At 42.7% G+C, this 27,702-nt stretch overlaps 2 protein-coding genes and 1 pseudogene across 2 annotated transcripts; 1 reads left to right on the top strand and 2 right to left on the bottom strand.

Annotated features, from left to right (window-relative positions):
* Window positions 1–568: 568 nt before the first annotated feature.
* On the bottom strand, window positions 569–6,206 carry MITD1 (microtubule interacting and trafficking domain containing 1; the record flags this gene model as incomplete). The annotated part of the gene is made up of 7 exons (XM_050937387.1): window positions 569–789; window positions 863–923; window positions 2,458–2,573; window positions 3,246–3,332; window positions 3,414–3,550; window positions 3,693–3,794; window positions 5,918–6,206. Coding segments are annotated over 7 exons (888 nt in total), but the record flags the coding sequence as incomplete, so codon positions are not given.
* A 108-nt stretch (window positions 6,207–6,314) lies between these two features.
* Window positions 6,315–8,982, top strand: MRPL30 (mitochondrial ribosomal protein L30). Its single transcript, XM_050931930.1, has 5 exons — window positions 6,315–6,434; window positions 7,106–7,189; window positions 7,822–7,968; window positions 8,641–8,714; window positions 8,800–8,982. The coding sequence occupies exons 1-5, from the start codon at window positions 6,381–6,383 to the stop codon at window positions 8,930–8,932; spliced, it is 492 nt and encodes a 163-aa protein (XP_050787887.1). The 5' UTR covers window positions 6,315–6,380; the 3' UTR covers window positions 8,933–8,982.
* A 5,776-nt stretch (window positions 8,983–14,758) lies between these two features.
* Window positions 14,759–27,066, bottom strand: LOC127038875 (lysozyme G-like; annotated as a pseudogene).
* Between the last annotated feature and the right edge of the window lie 636 nt (window positions 27,067–27,702).

The following is a 27,702-nucleotide window of genomic DNA, read 5'->3' on the forward strand; positions in this document are numbered from 1 at the left end:
TGGATCAAAAACATTTAAGTTTGTTGAGTGTGTACAATTTACAGAAACTTAACAAGTCTCCTAAGAACCTGTGAACTTTCAGCACTGCTGATTCATCATCTGATAGAGTAGAACCTTAGAGTTTATGACCACCTTGGAAATGGAGGTTATTTGTAACTCTGAAATGTCTGTAATTCTGGACATGTTATGGTTGTTCTTTCAAAAGTTTAGAATTGAACATTGGCTTAATACAGCTTTGAAACTTTACTATGCAGAAAAAAAAAAGCTAATTTTAACCATCTTAATTTAAATGACACAAGAACAGAAAGAGTTTCCTTACCTTGGCAATTTTTATTTAACTTTCCCTTTTTTTTTTTTTTTTTAGTAGTTTACATTTAACAGTACTGTACTGTACTTGCTTTTTTGTTTTGTTGTCTCTGCTGCTGCCCGATTGCATACTTCTGGTTCCAAATGAAGTGTGTGGTTGACCAGTAAGTTTGGAACTCTGGTGTTCATAACTCTTGAGTTTCTACTGTACCTTGCTTTAAAGTGTTACCCCATTTAGTTTAGAAATTCTATCAATTCAAACTGCAAGGAATCAAAAATATAAAAAAGTTTATTCCATAAAATATGTACACTACATGTAATTGAGAGAAATTAAAAGCAGGCATTTAAAACTTGTAAGAGCAGTAAGTAAACAACAGAAATATTTGGTCATGTTTTCTTTGTATGTTTAGTATGAAAGACATCCACTGTTGTTTCATGACATGGTCTCAAATCAAAATCACAGTATCCAAGGCAAAAACGACCCTACAGAAAAGAACACAATTTTAGAATAAGCCACTTGGTAGTTCAAATTCATTCAAAGAAGAGACACACATACCTGTGGTTTCTTAAAATAATCAAGCCCTCTTCCAATCTTAATCATCCATCCATTGTTGAATCTATTTATAAATTCACAGTGTTATTCCATCTTCACAAGTGTACAAACTGTAGGTACTTTAACATAATTAGGGAAAAAGACATTAATCATATCTACAAGTTCTGCAAATTGCTCCTACCATTTCAATCACAATTTCTAGCTAGAGTAGATGTCAACTGTATAATACAGTAACTCCTCACTTAAAGTCATCCCAGTTAATGTTGTTTCATTGCTGATCAATTAGGGAACATGCTCGATTAAAGTTGTGTAACGCTCCCTTCTAATGTCATTTGGCTGCCACCTGCTTTGTCCACTGCTTGCAGGAAGAGCAGCCCGTTGCAGCTAGCTAGTGGGGGCTTGTAACCAGGATAGACCAGCAGCCTCCCATCAGCTCCCCGCTCCTCTAAGTTCGCTGTGCTGCAACTGCCGAGCAGGCTATGAATCGGCAGTTCAGCTGTCCCTCCCCTCACTGCCAGGTGCTGCTCCTGCCCTCTGCCTTGGAGCTGCTCCCAGAGACTCCTGCTTGCTGTGCGGGGGAGGGGCGGAGGAGAGGGACTAATGTCAGGGTGTCCCCGCTGCTCACCTCTTCTCCATATAGAGCAGGGAGGGGACACGGACAGAGAGCGCTTGGGGCAGCAGCTGCTCTCTCAACTTCCTGATCCACTTAAAAAGACAATGCACTTAAGAGTTGGTCAGCTTACTTAAAGGGGCAGCGTGCATCTCTCCCTCTCCCACACACAGAATGTGTCTGTCTCTGTCTGTATGCTGTTTCCTCTCCCTCCTGTTCATGCTGCCTTGATGAGAGGCTACATAACAACAATGTATTAATCCTTGAGGGCTCAGTCGTGCTAGGTTCATCATTTATCAGCAAGGCATTCCCTGGGAAATATCCCTTCTTCTTCCACCCTCTAACTTCACCACCTCAACCAAGGTTCACAATCATCATAGCTGTGAACTGTATTAAATTGTTTAAAACGTATACTGTGTGTATATCTATATAATATATAGTTTTTTGTCGGGTGAAAAAAATTTCCCTGGAGCCTAACCCCCCCCATTTACATTAATTCTTATGGCGAAATTGGATTAGCTTAACAATGTTTTGCTTAAAATTGCATTTTTCAGGAATGTAACTACAACGTTAAGCGAGGAGTTACTGTACAGCAATGTCTTGTTTTAAAAACTAGATCCCAGCAGTCCCAATGTTGAACACAGTATAAAGCTATGAAGAACGTACTTTACTGGATAAAGTAACTGCCTTCTGCTTTGAATGACATTTGCAACCATGGTTATAGATAATTTGTCAGGATTAAATAATTTGAAATTAATTATCAGAGGGGTAGCCGTGTTAGTCTGGATCTGTAAAAGCAGCGAAGAGGCCTGTGGCACCTTATAGACTAACAGACGTATTGGAGCATGAGCTTTCGTGGGTGAATACGTTGCATCTGACGAAGTGGGTATTCACCCACAAAAGCTCATGCTCCAATACGTCTGTTGGTCTATAAGGTGCCACAGGATTCTTTGCTTCTTGAAATTAATTGGTTTTCTGCGTCACCAACCTTATTTCTCGATCATGAATTGAAGATGAAAATGAGACATTCAGTGTTACGCCATAGTTCTTTAGTGATTGCTTTATTTCTTCTAGACTATTTGTCTGCTGACTCTTTCCACTGCCCTGTTAAGAGTAAAAGTTGTTTTTTCATCATGTATGTTCCTATTGTGTCCATTTATCTTCTTCAATTCACTAACACCACTTTGTTCTTATACTTTTTATCCAAATCTCAAAATGCTTTATGAAGGTAGATAAGTTATACTCATTTTTGCAGATGGGATGACTGAGGCACATTGACAGCTGTGGCCAAAATCACATAGCAAGCCAATGACAGATTATGGACAAGGACTCAGTTCTCCCTCCTGGACCCATGCTCTAACCACTAGATATGCTGCCTCCCCAGTACACTGAATTGTCTGTCCAGATTAAGATTTGGGTTAGAATGAGTATAATGACAACAAAGAGGGTTTATACTTGTCATAACCTCAAAATATCAAAATGTATCCAAGCCTTCCTTATTATAAAGAGTCTCCCAGCAGAACTGATTTAAATGGAGTTTCTTGACAGTCAACTAGGACAATATAAATAAACATCTTTCTTCCAGAGTCACTTACACTTAGGATTCCACATAAGTAGAATTTATTACTTAACAAAATATTTGCATTACACAATTCAGTGTTTATGTTAAATCCTCTTGATCTGCTTGCATCTCCTGTTGAAGGAGGGAGGGCTTCAGTCTGACAAATATTGGTAAATATGAACAACAGATGTTATACATGAAGTCTAGATACTTACTTCATCACGGGAAGTGAGAAGGTGGATAGTTTTCACTTTGCAGGGCCCCTTAACAAGCATCTCACAGAATCGTAAGAAGTTGTAGAACTGTAAGAGTTAGTTTGATTATTTAATAACTGAAAAAAATTGTTATAGTTTTATATGTAAGCTGCTTCAAGTTCCACTTGCCTGGTGAACATGTCTAATGTATGGGTCCTCTACCCAAACTTCTGTAACAGTCTCATTAAGGTAGTCTTGGAAAACCTTCTCATAGCTGAAACCAGTTGCATTATCTTCAATTTTAATTTGCTGGTGGTATTTACCATCTAAAAAAGAAGCATCCCTCACTAAACAAGACAGTGCAATCATACATATGCATTCTATAAATCCTAGGTAACTGTATTGTAACTTCAGATGTACAAGTGCATCATTTCATGAACATTTTAAAAGTACAGTACAACTTCATACCTTCTCTTTCTTTTTCAATATGTTTTTTAATTGCTTCAGCTCTCTCCATGTAGTCAGATATTTTTTGTCTGTAGTGAGCTTTTTTTGTTTCATCTTTTGTAGCTGTGAATCAAAAATATTCAGATTATCTCAAAAAAGAAGGACGACTACATCTGGTAATTATTCCCCAGGATAAAATGTCCTCTGATTTTTCCATTAAACAGCCTATAGGAGAGGAGAGAAATCCTTTACTGGACTTACATCCATGTCCAAGAGCCAGTCCCTTTACAGGTTAATTCTCAATATTTTTCACTGTGTGTACCTAGGCTTGGCAGAATTTGATTTTTTAAAAATAAATTTTGATTGATAATATCAATGTTTATTTTAAGCACTTTTAAAATTTTCACAGTTCCAGAAAATTATGGGTGGGTGATGAGACAATTATTTAATGACAGTAGGTTTTGAGATTCATAAGTTAAAGCTTTTTAATGGTAAAAACACATTATCAACATCACATATCAAAACATACAAATTAAATATTCTTAAGTGTTAGTCTGGATCTGGAAAAGCAGCAAAGAATCCTGTGGCACCTTACAGACTTAACAGACATTTTGGAGCATGAGCTTTCGTGGGTGAATACCCACTTGGACAGTCTCTACGGAAAAGGATAAATGGAAACAAATCAGATATTAGGAATGGCAATATACAAAAACCTATAGGAGAACACTTCAACCTCCCTGGCCACACTGTAGCAGACCTTAAGGTGGCCATCCTGCAGCAAAAAAACTTCAGGACCAGACTTCAAAGAGAAACTGCTGAGCTTCAGTTCATCTGCAAATTTGACACCATCAGCTCAGGATTAAACAAAGACTGTGAATGGCTTGCCAACTACAAAACTAGTTTCTCCTCCCTTGGTTTTCACACCTCAACTGCTAGAAGAGGGCCTCATCCTCCCTGACTTTACTAACCTCCTTATCTCTAGCTTGCTTGCATATATATACCTGCCCCTGGAAATTTCCACTACATGCATCTGACAAAGTGGGTATTCACCCACGAAAGCTCATGCTCCAAAATGTCTGTTAGTCTATAAGGTGCCACAGGATTCTTGGCTGCTTTTAATATTTTTAAGTGAAACTCTAAAGTTCTCAAGCAGATTTTTTTTTAATATTATTACTGTAAGTTTTGATTATTCATGGAAATACTTTGTTAGTACACAAATATTTTGTGTGTTTCTGGTGAAATCAACCCTCACCAACATTTATCAAAAAAAATTTAAACCTGCCAAGCCAACATAAGCCCCAGGATAAGCTTCTTGAACCACTGTGTGTGTATGAGGGAGAGAGAGAGGAATGTAATAGCTATCTACTAGACACAAGATGTATTTTAAAAAAAGTAAGTGGGGGCCACTCGAACACAGCAGCCAACCAGCCTTTTGATTTTACTAAGTTCCTAGGAACCATCTACACTTAAAATGCTACAATGGTGCTGCTGTAGCACTTCAGTGAAGATGCTGTCTACACGGACAGGACAGGTTCTTCCCTGTGTAGGTAATGTCTCATGGACCTTGTGCTATTTACAGCAAGGGGTTACATCGGTTTAATTGCATTGTCCAGGGGTGTGGATTTTTTATACCCTCTGAGTGATTTAGTTACACTGACCTAATTTCCTAGTGTAGTCCAGGCCTTAGTCATTTATGAACTGTGAGGCGCAACACAGGCATATATAACCGCAACATGCCCATCACCACCTCTCTAAGAGTTCAGCACATACATGAGGCTAGTCTACACTTAAAACACTTCAGTGGCACAGCTGTGCTGCTTCAGCATAGACACTTCCTATGCCAACAGGGGTTCTCCACCTCCCCAAGAGGCAGTAGTGGTGCTGATTTAGGTCAGCTTAAATACACCAAGTAGGGTTATGGATTTTTCACACCTCTGACCAACATAGTTAAGACAACGTAATTTTCTAGTATAGACCAGGCCTTAAAGAGGCAGCATCTGCAGGTCAGCCAGAGCTGAGCTCCCAACCTCCACGCACCCTCTGCAACCCCGGAGAAAATGACAGCCCGCAGCCCCCCAGCCTCAAACGTTTGCAAGCTCAGGAGAGAGCAGCATGAACGCCGCCAGGGGGCTGCATTGGCGCTGCGGCTCCCGACCCTTCCCGGCGGAGCAGGGCGAGCAGGAAGGCGGCGGGGGGGGCAGGGTGTTGCAGCGCTGCAGGGGAGGTAGGGGCCAGCCCGTCGGTACCTTTCAGCACCCGCAGCAGCAAGTCGATCCCCTCCTGGTAACACACCAGCGACTCCTGGAAGCGGGACGCCGAGTCCAGCTCCACCGCCCGCTTCAGCGTCGCCACCGCCGGGGGCTCCAGCGAGGCCACGGCGCCCGGACCGGCCTGGGACATGGGGGCGGGCGGGCAGGAAGCTGCACCCGGCGAGCATCGAACCCCCAGCTGGACCAAGCTCGCACGCGCCAACAGCAGCCGCCACTTCCGGTAGCCAGAAGGGGTGGGGGAGGCGGTCACGTGATTTTTCACGACCTAGAAGAACCCTTGGCGGCCGCCGGTGCCGCACTTTATTCCCTCCCCTCCCCTGCCCGCCCTGTGCCGGAAGTAGCCGGGGCGCGCGCTGCGCCTCGGAACCAAAGTGCGGCGGCTTCTGAGCACGGATTTTAGTGACTATCGGAATCCGGAAACGGCGTCCGGGGGGCCCAGATGGCGGCGGTGGTGCTGGGCTGCGTCGCTAAGAGACACCCGGCCGCCTGGAGAGTGAGTGGGGCGCAGGGCCGGGGGGTTCCCTGCGCTGGTCGTAGTGGGATTGCTGGGGCCAGTTTCTCCAAGGGCAGGAAGGGCGGTGTGAGAGTGGGACCCGGAGCTGCACCCCCTCGCCGCCCACTGCCCGGGCTGCTGCGCTCCGCTTCCCTACTCCCTCGAGCCCCCGGTGAAAGGGTCGCAGGACCGGGGCTCTTCGCCCTCCGAGCTATCCTGGGCCGCACTAGGGCGGGCTGCAGCCCGATTCCCCTCGGAGCGTCCCTCAAGACCGAGTCAGCAGCCCCAGTGAGCTGCGCTGCCTGATCGCTGTCAGAGTGCGGGTCCCGGCTCGCCGAGGTTTTCCTCTTGTGAAGGGCCCCACACACTCCTGCCGTTCTGCCGCCTCCGTGCTAGTGAAACTCGGGGTCGTGTCCTCATTTCACTAGAACACTCGGATCAGAAACACAGACTTTAAAAGGTTTCAAAAGTATTTGGTTTACGTAAGCAAAAATATGCTAAATTTCTTCGTGTCAAAGCACCCACTGATGTAATAAGGGCACAGTATCGGCTATTCAAGTTGCACAATGGGACTCTGATCCTAATTCCGTTATTACAGTGGTTTATGTACAATACAGATGTTAATAATTTTCTCCTTGAATATTTGACAAATCATGCCATAACTTTTTTAGATTGTGGCAAAAAGCAGCGTGGATTCACTGACGTGGACAGCATGGATTCGCCATAAATTTACTAAGTCAAGAATTCCAGCTTCAGTAAGCACACTATTTAAAGATTTGAAAGCACATTTGGGGTTTGTTTATACCTTTAATTTTTTTAGTAAGACTAATTTGTAATGGTACTGAGCAATACCTTGTTAAACCAGAGAGCGATGCACTCAGTTTCTTGTATGAAAAACCAGTGTGTGATTGTAGTCAATTTTATTTCTGAAATAGGGCAGTCTTGAGTAATAAGCCTGTCACAATCATCTTACAAATTTAGGTCCCAGTTCTACAACCGGACCTGTCTGCGCATACCTCTGCTCTTATGTGTTTATATATATGGTTGAAGACTCATGCCCCCAAAGGCTGGGATATATATGATTGAAGGATCATGACCCCAAACTTATTCTATCTTTCTGCAAACTGTCATGAGGAAACACTTTGAGATAATTTGAGGTTATTTGGAGATTAGCTTTTTTAATAGTATGGTCATATGTTGCTGCTTTGCCTTTTTGAAAGGGAAGCTTATTAGAAATTTAGGGGGGGTTGCCACATTTTCTTTCTAGTGAAAGATCAAAATATATTTTAGGGGAATATTTTTACCTCAAGACATTTTAAAATTCAGTAACTGTTGAAATGTTTAAAAATAAACAAAAACATGCGTTTTGTGAACTACTTATTTGTAGGTATTTCAGCCACAGCCTTCAGATCACGAAAAATATGGAGGTGATCCTGAGCAGCCTCACAAACTGCATCTTGTCACTAGAATCAAAAGTGGAATAGGTCGTCCATACTGGGAAAAGAAGATAATACATGATCTTGGACTGGATAAAGTATACTGTCTAAATTACTTTATTTCATGTTTATCATGCACATCAGTAAAGTAATTAGCCTAGAAATTTAGGGCAAAATTCTCCTCAGATCTTCACCATAGTACACTGCTTCGATATTTTTTGTCCTGTGGGACCCTGACTCTGCAAACATTTATGCATGTCCTTAACTGTACTACAGTGAGAAATCCCATTGAAATCAAAAGGATTACTCACAATAGTAAAGTTGAGCAAATAGGTAGGTATTTGCATGATTGGAGCCTACATGTATGCCTCTCCCATGGATATTAATAAGAAATATACATTTGTAAGGAAAGCAGAACGCCAGCATTGAGACTGCTGTGCATAGCAGAGAAGAACTTTGCCCACTACCCTTTAGTAAAACTATATATACATATTTTTGACTGCTCATTAGTTCACTCTTGTTTATTAGGTCATGTTAATCAGTGCTCGTGAGTATTTGGACAGTCTGGGTGTATTAATGAAGATGTTAGAGAATCCCAAAAGTTTAATAAATTTTAGCACACTTATTCTCAGTAAGTGTGAATTTCCCAAAGTAGTTTAATTTTGTGTACCTATGTTCTTCTTTTATTGATATGTGAATACATCAGTTCCCAGAGACATAAAGTGCCTTTTCAAAGTGAGTTTGTAACATTTATTCTGCATTGTTTATAGGCAAATCAGCCCAGAGTGCACAAAAATATCCCATCTGTGAATGGAAAACTGAAAGTCATAAAGCATTTAATAAGGTTTGTTAACTCTTCCTTTAACCAGCAACAATTAAAATAACTTGTTAGCATAGTCCATGTTTTAAACAAATTATCTTGTCTGTAGAATTCAGCCTCTGAAACTACCTCATGGAATTCCAACAGAAGAGGAAATGTCAGATACCTTACTTAAGAGCACAGGAGAATTAATAATTCGGCGGCCTCTGAAACCCGTGGAACAAAAAGCAATTAAGTCATAGTATGCGCTGACTAGTCTCACTTTTACAAAATAAATTATTTAACTGATAAATTGGGAGTTGTGTGTATTAATAAATGATTAAAATGGAACCCAGCTTTTCCATGAGTAGCACAGCTTACTGTCTCACGGTAAAAGTTTTGAGATAAGACCTTGAAATAACTGCTTCCCAGAACACATGTGAACATTTCCCAAAAAGCATTTTGCCAGAAGGCAGCAAATGGCACACTGGGATGCCTACCCACCATGTACAACACTTTGCATCAAAAAAAAAAACTCATGGAAAATATGTGCAGCGCAGACACAAGCAGCCAAATATGCAAGTGCATGAGTGATATACAAACTTCAGCAGCTGTACGCTAACATAACTTGTGTAGACATGGCCTGAGTGTGGGATACAGGGAGGTATCTATCTGTGGTTGCAATCTACAATGGGGAGTGCTGTTTCTGGAGTCAGGCACCTTAGATGCCTAAGCTGTTGCTTGAGAGAACAGAAGTTAAGCATCTGCCTGCCTCCCACAAAGGTAGGTGTGTGTGTGTGGGGGGGCTGTTAGAGGAGGAGATGGCAGGTGCCATCCTTTGTCCTAGTGTCAGAGCACTCACCCAGAATGTGGGAAACTGGTTCAGTTCCCCACTCCACCTGACAAAGGGTACATCTACACTACGGGATTATTTCGATTTTACATAAACCGGTTTTGTAAAACAGATTGTATAAAGTCGAGTGCACGCAGCCCCACTAAGCACATTAATTCAGTGGTGTGCGTCCATGGTCCGAGCCTAGCATCTATTTCCGGAGCGTTGCACTGTGGGTAGCTATCCCATAGTTCCCACAGTCTCCCCCACCCATTGGAATTCTGGGTTGAGATCCCAGTGCATGATGGTGCAAAAATAGTGTCGCGGGTAATTCTGGGTAAATGTTGTCACTCATTCTTTCCTCCAGGAAAGCAACGGCAGACAATCATTTCGTGTCCTTTTTCGCTGGATTGCCCTGGCAGATGCCATAGCATGGCAACCATGGAGCCCGTTTTGCCTTTTGTCACTGTCACCGTATGTGTACTGGATGCCACTGACAGAGGCGGTACTGCAGCGCTACACTGCAGCATTCATTTGCCATTGCAAGGTAGCAGAGATGGTTACCAGTCGTTCTGTACCGTCTGCTGTGCCATTGTAAATTGGCAATGAGATGACAGTTATCAGTCATTCTGTACCATCTGCTGCTGTCATGGGTGTTCCTGGCTGACCTTTGCTGAGGTCAGCCAGGGGCGCAAAGACAATAATGGGAATGACCCCTTGGGTCATTCCCTCCTTTATGTTGTATCTAAAAATAGAGTCAGTCCTGCCTAGAATATGGGGCAAGTGTACTAGAGAACCAGTGTACCAGAGAGCACAGCTGCTCCATGTCAGATCCCGCAGAAATGATGAGCTGCATGCCATTCTAGGGGGTGCCCCTGCAACAACCCCACTGTTGCTTCCCTGCTGCCCCAACCCTGCTGGGCTACCTTTGCAGTGTCCCCCTATTTGTGTGATGAAGTAATAAAGAATGCAGGAATAAGAAACACTGACTTTTTAGTGAGATAAAATGAGGGGGAGGCAGCCTCCAGCTGCTATGATAGTCCAGGCAGGACAGAATCTTTTCTTTACACATGAAAGGGAGGGGACTGATGGAGCTCAGCCCCCAGTTGCTATGATGAAGACGGTTACCAGCCGTTCTGTAGCATCTACTGGGAATGACCGGGAGTCATTCCTACTTTTCCCCTGGTGCCCCCAGCCGACCTCACCTGAGGCCAGCCAGGAGCACTCACGGGCTGATGATGACAACAGATAGCAGTCATATTGTACCATCTGCCACCGGGGAGGGGAGGGGAGAGGATACTGCTGCAGGATCGCATCTACCAGCAACATGCAGTAGACATAGGGTGACATTGAAAAAAGTAAAGAAACAATTTTTTTCCCTTTTCTTTCACGGGGGGTGGAGCGGGGTAAATTCACGAGCTATTCCCTGAACCACCCCGGACAATGTGTTTGACCCTACAGTCATTGGGAGCTCAGCCAAGAATGCAAATACTTTTCGGAGACTGCTGGGGACTGTGGGATAGCTGGAGTCCTTGGTACCCCCTCCCTCCCTCCATGAGCGTCCATTTGATTCTTTGGCTTTCCGTTACGCTTGTCAGGCAGCACTGTGCTGTGGACTCTGTATCATAGCCTGGAGATTTTTTTCAAATGCTTTGGCATTTCGTCTTCTGTAACGGAGCTGTGATAGAACAGATTTGTCTCCCCATACAGCGGTCAGATCCAGTATCTGCCGTAAGGTCCATGCTTGAGCTCTTTTTGGATTTGGGACTGCATCGCCACCTGTGCTGAGCAGAGCTCCACACTGGGCAAACAGGAAATGAAATTAAAAAGTTCGCGGGGCTTTTCCTGTCTCCCTGGCCATTGCATCTGAGTTCAGATCGTTGTCCAGAGCGGTCACAATGGTGTACTGTGGGATACCACCCGGAGGCCAATACCGTCGATTTGCGGCCACACTAACCCTAATCCGATATGGTAATACCAATTTCAGTGCTACTCCTCTCGTCGGGGAGGAGTACAGAAACCGGTTTAAAGGGCCATTTATATCGGTATAAAGGGCCTCGTTGTGTGGACGGGCGAAGTGTTAAATCGGTTTAACGCTGCTAAAATCAGTTTAAACGTGTAGTGTAGACCAGGCCTCTGTCACACTCCTCATCCTCCCTCCAGCCCCTCCTGCACGCTGTGAAACAGCTGATCATGGTGTGTAGGAGGTGATGCAGGGGGAGCTGTCTGCCAGTGGATCTAAGCACCCGCTATTTTTTTCCATTGGTGCTTCAGCTTTGGAGCACCCATGTAGTTGGCACCTATGCCTGAGCTGATACTATCCAAACTGCCCGTACTACCTCTCCTTCAACATCATAGAGAGTTTGTAATGGAATGTAATCATATGCTTCTTCTACACCACAGTAATCAATGTGTGCAATTAGCTCCCTTCACACATGTTCTGGGATCATGCACAGATGCAGACCTTTGGTTACACTTACAGGCTTACAGAAAGCATCCAACATATACTTAAGAAAATCCACGTATGTTCTCAGAGACACTCTCCCTAAATCTACAACTCAGCAAAGAAACATATATATATTCAGAATAATAACACTAGTAGCAAGGAAATATGCCTCTCCACTGTGGCTCAGAAGAGAAAGTCCTAGTATGAGAAATGCAAGATATTGAACAGATAGGTCCAGTCACTGGTTTGGGGAACAGTGGACTAAAGCCCAGGTGGTAACTTGGAAAGTATAAGAAACAATAATGACCTTGTTGAAGCCCTTTGTACTATTTCAATAGGGATTTCAATCTCGTTTGTTTATTGAATAAGTAGCACCTAAACATGTAAGAGTAGTAGTAGGCATCCTTCAGTCTTGAGAGACCATGGGTATGTGCCCCTGAGAAGTAAAGAATTTACTCAATTGGTTTTATGGAAGCTGTGTCTGAAAAGACCCACTCGAGAGAGACAATCTCTGCCACATCTGTCACATTTAGAGGTGATGTTTCAACCCTTTGGGCTTTGACTTCTGCGAGCTATTTTCTTCTCTAAACTGGACTATTTCCTCTCGTAACTCCAGAGAGTTTTATTGAGCTCTTGTTTCCAAAGGCTGTAGGCCTGTGTGTGATTTTCCCTGTTGTCCACATCCATATCCATTTCTTTGAGGTCTCGCTTGTACACATCCTTGAAATGTAATTTTGGGCATCCTTTGGGTTGTTTTTCATATACCAATTTGCCATAGAGGATGTCCTTTGGGATGTGCCCATCATTCATATGGCACATATGCCCAAGCCAGAGGAGGCATCTCTATTTGAGGAGTGTTTGCATGCTGGCCCGCTTGAGCACCTCAGTGTTGGTAACTTGGACCCTCCAGGAGATTCCAAAGATTCGATGAACACAACACATATGAAAGCTGTTGAGTCTCTTTTCCTAATGAGTATAGGGTCCATGTCTCGCTCCCATACAAAAGCGTGCTGATAACACATGCTTGATACACACAGATCTTTGTGTGTTCGGTCAGTTTGTTGTTGTGCCGTACCCTTTAGATATTGTTGTGGTGGCTTTTCTGATGCAGATGTTGAGTTCCATTTCAAGTGAGAGATTGACTACCATAGTGGATCCCAGATAAGTGAACATGTTCACCACTTCAAGTTCACAGTTGTTGATCTTGATGTAGGGTGCTTCTTCAACTCTTCGGCACATTATGTTAATCTTCTTTAGGCTTATGCAAATTCTTGGCAGGCTTTGGAAAAACTATCAATGAAGTTTTGGTGATGGGTTTTTGTATGGGTTGCCAGCGCTGCATCATTAGCAAAGAGGTGGTATTGAATGAGGGCCTCCTGACCCTTGCAAGAGTGAACCTGCACAATTAAAACATAAGTTAAATAAACATATTTTCAAAATGCCTTAATAGACTTACAATGTTTATTATACACTCTGAAGGCTGGCTTGATACTCCAGTGCAACTGCATGTGAGCTCTGATGTCACATTATAATTCATGCTGGTATGTAAGAACGGAGCAAGTATTGTCCTACCACAGCTTTGGATACTTAATATAAAAAATAAACAAAGCAAAAAAAACAAAACAAAAAACAAAAAACCTTCATTCTGAATTGCCTCTTTTTAGCTGCTCTTCTTTGAGGCATTCAACTGGACATAATTTTACAGTTCACTAATTTTAACTTTTTTTCCCTATTTGTCTTTAATAAATGGTACAGATTTTAAAGTGTGGTTCTGTCTTGAAAATGACTCTGTAAAAATACCACCTTATTCAACACAACTGCTTTCTGTGTATTCAATCACATTTATTGGCTTCAGTGATTTTTGCCCTAGATCTTTAAACTCACAACCCTGGGGTTAGCAAGCTAATGCTCTAACCACTGAGCTATCCAGGGGCAGCTCCAGGCCCCAGCCTGCCATTTCACAAGCCATGCAAAAGTCCCATACATCATTCTGTATTCCTGGCCAATAGAAATATTTCTTCTACCTGTAGTAAGGTCTCTGTACCCCCATGTGACAGCATTTCAATCTGAATATTTCTGTTTTGATTGAAATAATTAATCTCAGGTTCTAGGCAGTTTTCTGGTTAATGACAAGCTGGGACAGCTCAGTGGTTTGAGCATTAGCCCTTTAAGCCCAGGGTTGTGAGTTCAATCCTTGAAGGGGTCATTTAGGGACCTGGGGCAAAAATCTGTCTGGGGATGGGTCCTGCTTTAAGCAGTAGGTTGGACTAGATGAGGTCTTTTCCAGCCCTGATAGTCTATGAAAGTACATGCAAATTAAAGCACTCTTATACAACAAATTGACAGATGCTTGTTGTGCTGTACTGAAAAAATAAATTGTCAAACCAAATCACACAGATTGGAAATACAGGCTTCCCTCTTTGAAGAGACTACCTTTTATTTCTTAAGACAATGACAGATATTGAAATTTGCAGATTTTTAAAATTTGGAAGGCAGAAGACTAAAAATAGAGCAGCTTTAATAACTCAGAGAAATAATCAGATGTGGTAGAATATTATTAATATTCCCATCACTATTTCTGTTGGTATGATACAATGTTTAACTACTTGTAGAATTTAAAAATCTGGTGCCTGAGACTGCAAAGCCTTATTTAAGCAAGTCTTCCCACTGCTGTCAATGGGCCTATTTGCATCATTAAGGTTTTGAAAGTTTCAGCTTCTAATCTCCCCCAAATATACAGTATCTCTCCTGAACACCTGAATTATTATTGTAAGCGCCACAATGTATCTGAAAAGCAGAGAATTCCCAGATTCAGTATCCGTTTCTCTTATAATACTTGGCTCGTGCAACAACATCATTGGCATAGTCATTGTGGGTTGTGCCAATATCCATGTTTGGATAGGTCTGGACATTTCCTCGTCCTGCATTATAGGCAGAAATCCCACCTGGAAGGAAACACCAAAATAGCTAATAAGATTTAAAAGAAAAACAAACCACCATTCCAGACAGAGCTGTCTCGTTTTTATCAAGTGTGTTTAAAACAAAAAAATTGGGAGTGAGTGAATTACCTTATTACAGTGTGCAGACTTAACTATGGGTGTGTGAACAGTTTTAATAAATTCCTGAATTCACCCAAAATCAGAGGGAATTTGGGATGTTACATAAACAAATGACTGTAGCTTGGTGGTGAACCTTCAGTATGCATTTGGCTAACCACATTCAAACAGAAGACTGCAATCTTTGAACCAGGCCTGTTCTTAATAGATTATAAAACCCAATTGCCTTGTTTACTTTTCAATCAGTCCTGAAAATGACTGCAAGGGAGAAAGTTAAAACATGACCTTACACTCCATTCTTCTCCCTTTCTCGGCTCCATATGGTACTGCACAATTTTGCAATCCCCTGACGAACTGTCCAGTTCCCAAAAATGCACCTCCCTCCTACACACCTATAAAAATATAGGGTGCACTTCTGGACTCAGTCAAATAAACTGCAAAACTGTCATTGACTTCAAAGGCATCAGGATTTCACTCATGACAAAATAGTAGAGGCCCAAATGTCAATATTAGCTAGTATTTTGGGAGGCTTTATAAACATTCCTCAGGCAGCGTTGGAAAGCCAGCACACAACATTGTGCTAAAGAATGGGACAAACTGTATGAAATTGACTAATCTAATTTCACGGCTCAAGCTAGGGAAATCATAAAGTAGACCTGCACCATCAGTAGTGAAAAATTATATGAGATTCTTTTAAATGCTTACTATTCTAGAGTGTCAGTAAGACAATAAAGTTTTAATAGGATTTTTGTCCTAGAGTTTCCCTCAGCTCCTGGACTGAATGCCGTCTATACTATACCTTTCAGCTGTTGGTCCTTTGTTCAACTGGGAACTCCTTGAATCATACTAACAAGGACGCCAGTCCCCTGAAGAACATGGTCCTTGCTATCCCATGCTTCAACCACTGTATGGTAGCGTCTATCTAGAAGAGCCAGAGAGAACATTATTTCTTGAAAAGATGACGTGTTTTTGCAGTTCTTCCCTCTCAACATTCACTACATGATTTTATTTCTCAAAGTTTGTTTGATAAATTAATCAATTTTTGCTCTTCACTACCGCACTGACTTCTCTGTACCAACAATTCTACCTATCAGATTGCTGGAGAGGATTGCACGCAGGGGAAAGAGATTAAAGGTTTTATTCACTCTCTTCAGTTTTAGATGAATTCCAGGTTAATCTCTAAAACCTTAATGAAGCAGCTCAAATCTGCAGAAATTGCACCATAACACGGTCAGATCATGCATCATTGGAAGTAATATTTGATAGCTGGGCTCATGGGCCATGGAGCCGAAGGGGTCGCTGAGGCCAAGGCCAGACCACTTTTAAGCAAGTACATTGGGGATGGGCAACTGGTGGCCCAGGGGCCTCATCCGGCTGACCAGATCACTGTATTTGAGCAGCCACCACTCATCTCATGGCAGGCGATCCAGCAGCACCAGGGCCAGGAAGGAGACGGGGCATCGCCTTGCCCACACACACCTGGGTGCATCATGTGATGCTATGGTGAGAGCCACAGAGGCAAAGTGGGGAGCTGTGCCTATCCATGTGAGACAGGAGCCATGGGGCTTGCTCTCTAACCTGCTCCCACTGGATTTTCCATAGTCAAGGGCAGGATGCAACCCTGCTGTGTCACACCCTTGGGGACAGGACCTGACTTCCCCTCTGTGTTACACACTCCAGGTGCAAGACCCGACCTTCCCCCCCCACACACACTTCATGCACCCCTTCATTCTCAAAGCCCTTCTACCCTATTACTAGTCTTTGTGTAAAGTATAGGATTTTCAGTTCTTTATAATGTCTTAAACTCTGGGGAGGCACACACATTTTTTTCTTTCAGTTAAGGACACTCTCTCTGAAAATGTTTGAAACTCTTGGCTTAAAAGGATTTAAGAGCAATCTATTATTCCTCCATTATATTTAATCAGCAGAAGAGAGTTGCATACTGTAATGAAATATGTGCTACTTTTGCTGCTTATTCTAAAAATATGTTTACCTCAGATACTCCAAGCTATGAAGTTATTCAGAAATATCTGGAAGTAGCAGGCTTGCCAAATGGAAACAAAATTGACAAAGAGACTTTAGATAAAGAAATAACATAAGAAGCAATAGAAAGTATGAAAAGTGGTTAAGACTCCGGCACCTGATGGCTTTCTGGCTGAGTTTTATGAAGAATTTAAGGAGGTATTAGTGAAGATTTTAGAGTCAATGTGGATAGTTCTCTGAAAACATCCACTCCGTGTGCAGTGACGATCAAAAAAGATAGAATTTTAGGAACCATTAGTAAAGGGATTAATAAGAAGACAGTAAATATCATCATGTCACTACATATATAAATCCTTGGTATGCCCACATTTTGAATACTGCATGCAGTTCTGGTTACTCCCTTGTGGCACTCTGTACTTCAAAGCAGCACCCTGGAACCCCTATATTCACCACTGTCATGTAATTGTGATATTTCATACAAAGCATGCCATGTAAGACATCATATGAAAGGTCATAATCTGCTGAAATCTGTTGTTCTGTCCAAATATGTATATCATTAGTATGGATGAAGTTATGAGATTTTGCTGTATGGTTGTTATTGAAATATGCTGTAAATTTGCTTGTGACATACAAAAGATCCCCACCCAGGAGGCTGTCCAATGACCATTAGTCAACAGGGGAGTTGTAATCAAGGGATTTACAATTCAATAACAGTTGCCCAAGCAGCATACAATGGAGACTGCTCGACGCCATGACTCTGTTGCACAAGACTATGTCAGGGGGATTGCCCAAGCCGGTTACTCAGCAAAGCCCACCAGGACATGTCTGGGTAAGTGTCTTCTAGGCACACGGACTAAGGATATAAAATAGGGAACAGTGGCAGCATGCCTTTGCCTTTCTTCTCCCCCACCTACACTAGAAGCAATAAGAATGCTGAGAAGACAGAGACTTCATCTGAGCAGACTGGTCCAGGCTTAAGGGAGAAGCCTGTGTACTAAGAATTATAACATACAGTGAGGTGAGAAAATTGCTTGATCTAAATATTACCTAGTGTAAAAAGGTTTAAGATTTAGATTGTATGTTTATCTTTTGTTTTCTGCGATAACTGTCTCTGACCTTTTATGCCTACCACTTACAATCACTTAAAATCTATCTTTCTGTAGTTAATAAATCTGTTTTATATTTTACCTAAAACAGTGTATTTTGCTTAAAGTGCTTGGGAAACCTCAGCTTAGTTTATAGGAGCTTGTGCACGTTCTCTCCACATTGAGGGAGGGGCAAACTGGTATAAACTTACACTGGTCAGGCTTCTGACCAGGGCAGGATGGTACTGCTCTGGGGTGCAAGGCTGGGGTGCTGAGGGGAACTGGCTGGTGCCTTTCTCTGTATGATTCTGGGAGCATTCATGCAATCTAGATGGGTATGTGACTCCACATGCTGTTGTGCTGAGTGATAGCAGCACCTGAAGGGGTTTGCTGCTTGTTACTGGCAAAGCATTGTGAGAGACAGCCCAGGCTGGAGAATTAAGGGGCATAGCAGTACCCCACTTCCAGGTTGTACCCCGGGGATCCTGCCACACCCATCTCAACATGGATATATTAGAAATGGCGAAGGTACAGAGAAGGACAACAAAAATTATTAAGAGTATGAAACCACTTGCATGTGAGGAGAGTTTAAAAAGACTAGGTCTGTTCATCTTGGAAAAGAGACAACAAAAGGGAGATATGATAAAGGTCTATAAAATCATGAATGGTGTGGAGAAAGTGAATAAGGAAGAATTATTTACTCCTTCACATATGACAAGAACCAGGGGTCATCTAATGAAATTAATAGGCAGCAGGCTTAAAAGAAACAAAATGAAGTACTTCTTCACACAATGCATACTCAACCTGTGGAACTCATTGCCACGGGATGCTGTGAAAGCCAAAACTATAACAGGGTTCAAAAAAGAAGTGGATAAGTTGACAGAGGAAAGGTCCATCAATGACTATTAGGCAAGATGGTCAGGGCTGCAACCCCATGGACTGGATGTTCATAACCCTCTGACTGCCAGATGCTGAGAGATAGGGAATGGATCAATTGATGATTGCCTTGTTATGCTCTTTTCCTTTGAAACGTCTGGCATTGGCCACTGTTGGAAGACAGGATACTGGGCTAGATAGACCAGTGGTCTGACCCAGTATGACTACTCATAAATTCTTAACCTTCACTGATATTCTGTTAGAAAAGGAATTTACGCAGCCTGTGAAAAAATCTAATGCTGTTTTTCCCCTCTAAAGTTGGACAAGATCTGACCTTGTGCAGCTCTTATAGGCCCATATCACTGTTGTATGATGACAAAGATTTTAGCCAAAATACTAGCTAGCTGATTGCAGTCCAGGCTCTCATCTTATATAAATCCAGATCAAACTGGATTCGTTAACACCAGACAAACGTCAAGCAATATTATGAGAGTACTTGGAATCATCCATAATGCCAGACCAGGAAAAGATCACTTGACACAGAGATAACTTTCAACAGAATAGACTGGAACTTTCAGTTTCATGTCCTGTCCCATAGGGACATTGGTTCCCAGTTCCTTAATCGGATAACTGCTCTTTACACCTGCCTGAAAGCAGCTCTGTGACTTAATGGGGTTAAATGTCCCCCGTTTGAATTACACAGAGGGACTAGGCGGCGATGTCCATTGTTTCCTTTACTTTTGCACTGGCCATGGAGCCGTTTGCACAAAGGATAAGTATCAGCGAATTTGCTACAGGAATAAAACTTGCAGGAACCCATCAGATATGAGTGCTTCATGCAGCTGATGTAATGTTATTTTTATCTAAACCAAAATGTTGCTAAATTAGTTTAAAAATAAATATTTGACTTTGGGATAATATCTGGATTTATAGTAAATTATGCCAAATCTGAAATGCTAGTTGTGAGTCTGAAAGACTCTGAGAAGTAATTGCTTCCAAAAATATTTGGGGGCAGATGGGCAACAAATCCTATTATACCAGGGAATTCAGATATCAAACAACTCAGAAGAGGTCTATGATGTAAATGTCAAGCCATCACTTCAGCAAATGAAAAAAGATCTGAAGTGCTGGGGGAAAGAATGCAATTTCTTGTTTGGAAAGAGTAGTCCCATTCAAAATGAAAATTTTGCCAAGGATATCTTGTTTCAAAATCTTTCTGTGATCATCTTACCTTGAACCCTAGCTGGAATACAGAGGAGGATGTTAGAATTTCTATGGAATAAGAAAAGACCAAGAATAAGTCCAGATACTTTACTCCTGGGGGAATTCTGTGTCACTGCACATGTGCAGAATTCATGTCCCCCTCATATTTCTTTGCTTCCCCATAGAAAAATGACTTCTGACAGGGTAGCAGAGGGAAGCCACAAGAGCAATCACATGTCCCTCCCTGGCAGCACAGGCGGGTCGGTTCAGGAGCCTGGAGCAGCCAACAGAGACATAAATCACCACCGGGTGTGTGTGAAGGGGTGGGCAGTTGTGTGTGAGAGAGAGACACACATTCTGTCCCTCTTGCTCACTATTGCAGCACGCTCGGCATGGAGGGGGAGGGCTTCAGGGTGTGTTTGAGGAGGTAGGCATGGTGCAGGCTGTCCCCTCAGGCAAAGCAAAATGTAGCCGCCTGCCTGCTTAGTGAATTGTTCCCTTTGTCTTTGTGAATTACTCCAAGAGTATAAAACAGGTGTAAAAGTTTTAAGGCTCCTTTGCATGGCAGAGTAGTGTAAAGGACAATATGGCCTTATAAATGCTTATGGTGCTTTAGTGCTTAGAACTGGTCTAAATCTTTGGACTGAAAAAATTTCTTATCAAAATATGCTCCATGAACTGTTTGCTACTGACCTTTCTGGAGATGGTCAATAGCCAATATAAATTGTGAGTTTGATTCCCTAGCCCTCATTTGCTCTTCAGTTGCCTGTGATGTAACACTGAGCATATGGCTGCATATATTTGCTGACTAATAACTTATAACTAATTACTAGCTGCTTTACTATTAGGCAAGGGGGTTGGAGGTTTCCTCCAATGGTCCCCACTCCCAGTCTCCATCCATTGTATTGTAGTTTAAATAAATTACCTAAATAATTGAAACCAGCGTTATTTTGACAAATAAAATATGCAGAATTTTGCAGAATTTTAAAATATCGTGTGCAGAATTTTTAATTCTTTGGTGCAGAATTCTCCCAGAAGTAACAGGTTGGAGAGATCCGTTGAACAGGGTTGTTCAGCTGTTCCAGATAGTTTCTGGTACTATCAAGCCAGCCAGCTCAAAGCAGTAGTGGAGTCAGTGGAGTAAACATCTCTAGGTTATCGCTGATGAATAAATAAAAAAAAAATCACTCTCCAGAAATCTATACACATGCTTGAGCTTGAGGCTACTCTATGGATTTGGGACAGATTTAGAAATAAGATAAATTCTTTTCCCTCACCAACAACACCCCTTGGCAATAATCCAGATCACGAAACAGTGAGCTTTAAAGACAGGGAGAGCCATGGGATGCATACAGTTGGCCAGCTGTTCAGTAAAGAAACTTTTCTAACCTATTCAGAGATCAAAATAACATTAACTGGCCTATTCTCCATGGTGCTAGTACTTTCAAGTTTAGGCTTATGTTTTCAACTTTCTAGAAAAGCTGTTGTACACAGCAGGATTACTCTAATAGAAGCAATGGTGTCTTGTCAATTATGAAACAAAAAATTATAAGTAAGTGATATCAATCTTTGTAGATAAGTTTCCTAAAAAAAATGTCATATATGATACTCTGGGAAAAGGATCTGTACTATAGACAAATTACCCTAGAGGAATGGGGTTTGATAGATTGATAGGATACGTGTTGGAGAAATGGTGGTGAAAGAGGATATTTGATAAATATATGGTGGACATGTCCAGTCATTGGAGAGTAATGGGACGCAATTTGTAACCAAATATCACAAACTGTTGGCTATTTATTACCAAATGATCCTTTGGGTATCCTGGGCCTTCCTAGCAAAAATGGTCACATAAAAGGAAATGAAGAATTAATCTTTCACCTACTACTAGCTGCTTGGTTACTGATAGCCTCTCAATGGAGAAAGAAAAATAGTTCAACTTTCAGGGAATGGTTCAAAAAATATGGGAGTTGGTAATGGGAAAACTAGTGCAACAATTATTATTGCGGTGTGAGAGGGATAATTTGCCCTCCATCTATTTTGGATTGCCCTCCATCCAAAATAGATGGAGGGCAAATAGATACTTAGCTATTTAGTAATCCATTATTCAATTATCAGAATAAATAGATTCACCTGCAACAAAAATAGCACACCTGTCCAATTTTTATTGAATATTACAATTTGATAGACATGCTTTGTCCGTTCAAAATATGCAATCAGAGATTATGAGATGGAATGACTGTACTGCTGTATAATGTCTTTAAAGAAAGCTCAGTATTGTAATGATTATTGTTTTGTATCTGGTATTTATGTGGCAAGGATTTGTAAACTTGTAAATACTTCCTGAAAAAGTGAATCGTAATAACAAGAAATGGAATTTCTGGGTGGAAGAGTAAAATGTTCGGCCTCTTCAGGGAATTCTGTGAACCCCATGGAATCAATGGATGTTGACAATGCAGCACCAGAAGCAGCCTCTATAATCCCAGGTCTGACATATGCCAGTGCAATGTGCTGCTGGCTCAGCAATAGTTCGTTTTGTAGGAGTGTGCCTCATATCAGCCTGAGCTGCGCTATTGAGAAATGCAGGAGGCTTCCTGTTGTAACACTCGGCTATACACTTATTCTTAAATTTATTGATAGTTACTGACCTGCATCAAACCAATCCATATCCATAATCACCTCAGTCATTCAATAAGATAGTTCCAGCATGTGACTCTCGAGAGATGATAGCAGCAATCACAGCTGGATCCACACATTTTTTTGCACCAGCGCTCTTAATGATGGTTTTACATTTGTTCATATTATACAAGTCCCTCTCAGCAATCTTCTCTGTTGCAGCAACCCCTGTAGTAAAAATACAGGTAAAGGTGTTTTGTTAATCATTTTGATGTCAACAAGAGATTTCAAAAGCAAAGAGCTCTGTTGTGCCATTGATAGCCCTTGTGAGAGTAATGTGCATAGTGCCTTTCACAGAATGAATTTTGATATGTGTCAAAGCGAAAAAAAACTAGGTTTAATTCCCATTCCTTTGGGCCCCAAGATGAAGGTGAATGGCCTTGGTGGGGAGATGGCAGGACAATGTGCTTAGCCTCTGAAGAGAAATCAAAAGCAACCTGTCACCCTCTAGATCAGGGTGGGCAAACTATGGCCCACGGGCTGGATCCAGCCCCTGAGGGCTCTGGATCTGGCCCATGGGATTGCCCCCCATGGGCTTTGTGCCACTCTCAGAAGCAGCTGGCACCACTTCCCTGCAGCCCCCGGGAGGGGGGGCAGAGGGCTCTGTGCTTTGCCCTTGCCTCCAGGCACCACTCCCCACAGTTCCCATTGGCTGGGAACAGTGAATGGCAGCCAATGGGAGCTTTTGCGGAGGTACCTGGAGGCATGGCAAGGGCAGTGCATGCAGAGCCCTCCTGCCCCCTCTCCGCCCCAGGGGCTGCAGCACTTCCTAGAGCAGTGCGAGGCCGGGGACAGGGCAGGAATGCACGGAGCCTGCCCTGGCCTTGGTGCACGCTGCTGCCACCTCGGAGCCGCTTTAGGTAAGCAGCGCTGGGCTGGAGCCCAAACCCCACCTGCACCCCGCTCCTCAACTCCCTGCTCTAAGCTCCCTGCCTGCACCTCAACTCCCTGCCCTGAGCCCCCTTGTACACCCTGCACCCCCCTGCACCCCAACCCCCTTTCCTGAGCCCCCTGCCACACCCTGCACCCCTCCTGCACCCCAACCCCCTGCCCTGAGCCCCCTCCCGCAGTCTTCACCCCTCCTGCACCCCTGCCCTGAGCCCCCTCCTTCACTCCATACCCCTCCTGCACCCCAACCCTCTTCCCTGAGCCCCCTTACATTGCACACCCCTCCTTTGCCCCATTCCCTTGCCCTGAGCCACTTCCTGCACACTGCACCTGCTCCCACACCCCACACTCCCTCCTGCACCACAACCCCCTGCCTTGCATACAATTTCCCCACCCAGATGTGGCCCTCAGCCTCTGCCCAGAAAGTTTGCCCACCCTTGCTCTAGATGATGCATGAGTGATGTTGATAGGAACTGAGAGTAGCCTCATCTACCCCTCTGTGGCCAGAAGAATAGGGCTGTAATATGGGGCTTCAAAGTTGAGAGGGGAACTCAAAATAGAAGAAGGGACAGATGTAAAAGATTTATCTAGGGGCATGGCTGGGAGGCTGCAATTTGACACATTAGTTCCCAATGTTTGCACTTTCTTCTCAGTTTCTTTTGGAGTCTTAGCACCATTTCATCCCACATTATGAGGGAATCTCAATCCTACTCATCATGGGAGGGTTTGGCATTAAGTCTAATTTTATTTGTAGAGTAAAAAAATAGGGAGCTTCTTTGATTCTTACCAGCAATACCAGACAAACTGTTGATCTGATGTGCATGTAGCAGGTATAAAACAGTGAGAACTAAATCAGAGACTAGGATAGGAATTCCTCAGTACTAATCCCAGCTCTCTCACTGACTTCCTGTGTAGCCTTCAGAAAGTCACTTGGGCCAAACTTTGATAAGTCACCATTAATTTTGGGTGTTTCAGTCAAAGCACTTTGGACCTGGTTTTCAGAGGTTTGAAGTACTCACAGCTCCCGATAACTTTAACTAGAAGTGCTTGTGTGAGCACTTCTGGGAATCGACCCTAAGTGTCTCAAGTTGGGGACCTCAAATGGTAGAAGCCGCTTGTGTAAATATTGGCTATTACCTTTCTGGGCTAAAATCCTCCTGGGCTAGAAGCCAGCGGAGTAACACCAAGGGTTTGTTAAGTCTTCCTCTCTCTCTTAGGGGATATCTCTATGTACTGCGCTGCAGTGGCACAGCTGTACCGCTGCAGTGCATCTGGTGAAGACACTTTATGCTGAGGGGAGAGAGCTGTTCCGCTGGCACAAAAAAATCACCTCCACGAGTGGCAGAAGCTATGTCTGCAAGAGCAGCTCTCCCACCAACATAGTGCTTGCAAAGTACTATGAATCATTGTGATGACTCTGTGTGATGAAATACAGCAACAAAACAGCAGAGTTATACTCACCACAGTAGCTTAAGCCTTCTGGTGATCCAGTTGCACAGGAAGCCCCAGTGGTATCAATGTTGTTTACATTACCATAGCATCCAGTCTGACTCTCAGAAGTACCTGAAAAATGACATGGAGAGATTTTACATTAAGGACCATTTGCAAACATAAGTAAAGCTAAAAGAATTCAATGTCACGAACCCAACTCTGCTCCACTCAGGTGATGGGTAGCATTCCACAGGTGTCTTTTTATGTTTGAAAGAGATCTGTTGGGAAGGAGGAGTTGCTCCACAGAACTCACTGCCTTTGTTGACGGAGAAGGGCTGTGCAAAGAGATGTGTCTTTCATTTGGGATCTACAAGAGGCAAGACAGGAACATCCTGACCTCTAGACCCAGGTGCTCCTGACTGACAGCACCCAATCCCCACCTCCTGCAAGAATCATCTTTGGTATTAAGTGTGCCATTGACTGAGGCAGTTTATTTATAGTCCATTTACTGTTGAACCAAACTCATTCTTACATGTACATAATTAGGTTTTGTAGGAGTGGTGAGGCAATCCTATGATATGTTAAGTCTCTTATCTCTCCTGTGAGAGGGGGTAGCTCTCCCTTGCAGTCAAGAAAGGTTTAAGAGTTTCTCTGGGCTTAATCAACCTCAACATGCCATAAGAATTGTCAATCCTTAAAAGGGAGAATCCTAGCTCAGGCTGGGCAGTATTCATGAGCAAACAGAGCTAGTACATAGACCTCCTTGGCCCCAGGAAACGCAGAGTGTCTACTTGGCAAACAGCTGACTGAGGCCTCTGAGAAAACAGCATGACTAGTTATTATTTTTGGAGTCCTGGGATTCAGCATCAGGAGTTTGGGCACACAAGGGATAAGAAGCTTTATGTGAGACTGTGGGGAACTGGCCCTTTTTATAGGCAGTGGAGGTATTTTGTCTTTTCTTTTAGGATTATGTTAACCCCACCTCATCTCTCCCCAGAAGGGAGCAGACTCCAAGAGGCTGTACCCAAGTCTGGAAACAAGGGTACAGTCAAATTACTGTGCAGAGAAGGATATCCAGGATGAGAGAGGTGCTCCTGTCAGTTCAACAGCATGCCAGACTGGTAAAACCAATCACACTCCTGTTGTGATAATTGGGTTAACAAATTTACTCCAGCTGTGAGCTCAACTGCTAAAAGGGAGTGAACATCCATAAGAGGTCACTCTCAGCAAATGCCTGCGTTTCTCCAGCAGTGAGATTGCAAATGAGAGTCAACACCAGAGATAAAAGCTACATTTTCTGTTTTTGCTGTTCATGTCTTTCCCCTCTTTGTGAGTGTTTTGTCTTGTCTGCTCTTCTTAGGAAATGGAATTGGACTTTATCAACAACAGGAACAAGGACATGTCCAGCTCATCTCATTTAACTTCTTCTCTTTTCCCCAAAGAGGACCTTTAATTACCATCCTTGATATCATCTACACTACTGTCAAACGAGGAGTATTTTCCTTTGAAAAATTCCCTCTCGCTAAAAGGGAAAGGGAACAAGGGATGTTGTTAAAATACTTAATAGTTTACATTTCAATTGCTTTAACTGTTTTTCCTTCTTTCTGATATCTTTAATACAAGGTTAAACTGACGTTCAATGGCGTGACTGCCATGGTATTAAGCAGGCTGAGGTCTCTGTATGCCAAACCTTGTTTAACACTGTTGAGCAGTGACTGGGTAGGTTAACACCTTAGACTCTTTGCAACCCATATATTCTATCTAAATACATACAACACTTGCTATCCCCACAAATATCTTCTTTCATGGTTGGTTTGGCAGTGAGCTTAGTGAAATAGAAATAGACCCCAAACTCACCAATGAGGGCAGCAAGGCCCAGAATCATCAGTGTTAGTAGCATGGGGAGGGTTCTTCTCAGGCACCCAAGAGAGCTGGAAAATGAATCCAAGTCTGCAGAGAAATGAAAATATCTAAATGTGCAATGCTACTGCGAAGAAGTACAAAGACCCCATTTTTTAAATATGCAAACACTGAAACAGAAAGGAATTCTATTCTATTAATAGATAAATACTGGGACCAGAACAATATCTTTGTCTCTCTGACACAGCACACAAATAAGCACACTGTAGATGAGAATCGAGAGAATAAACTCAGAATCAAGCTGTAACAAATTAGTTTTGTTGACATTGATCATTTTTCGCTCATGAAATATAGTAATAGCTTATTTCTAAATAAACTCCCCACTGATATATGAGCTGGAATTAATAAATTCATAGTGGTCAGCATGACCGGCTGCTGCTACACATGCATCTTTATATGTGGACGGTTCCCTTAAACATGCTGTGCAGGTATTTGCTAAATTTGTTATTTCTGTGGACAGGGTAGAGGAGATTAAGACCTCCAACCACTCTTTGTAGCTGCTCCATTACTCTGGTTTTCTACAAAGTAATCTGAATAATAAGGAGATGCCTCATAGTTTAAAAATAGTTGTAAAACAGAGACACAGTAACAACCATTAAAGGACTAATTCTGGAGTTTTTACGCAAGGAGAGCTCTTTTT

The sequence above is a fragment of the Gopherus flavomarginatus genome, chromosome 1 (assembly GCF_025201925.1).
Source record: "Gopherus flavomarginatus isolate rGopFla2 chromosome 1, rGopFla2.mat.asm, whole genome shotgun sequence".
NCBI lineage: Eukaryota > Metazoa > Chordata > Testudines > Testudinidae > Gopherus > Gopherus flavomarginatus.

Bases quoted from the DNA above. Each gene is read 5' to 3' on its own strand.
- MRPL30 (XM_050931930.1), top strand. From the start codon at position 6,381: ATGGCGGCGGTGGTGCTGGGCTGCGTCGCTAAGAGACACCCGGCCGCC. The intron at 7,969-8,640 runs GTATACTGTCTA...CATTGTTTATAG, and splicing joins ATGATCTTGGACTGGATAAA to GCAAATCAGCCCAGAGTGCA. The intron at 8,715-8,799 runs GTTTGTTAACTC...TCTTGTCTGTAG, and splicing joins GTCATAAAGCATTTAATAAG to AATTCAGCCTCTGAAACTAC.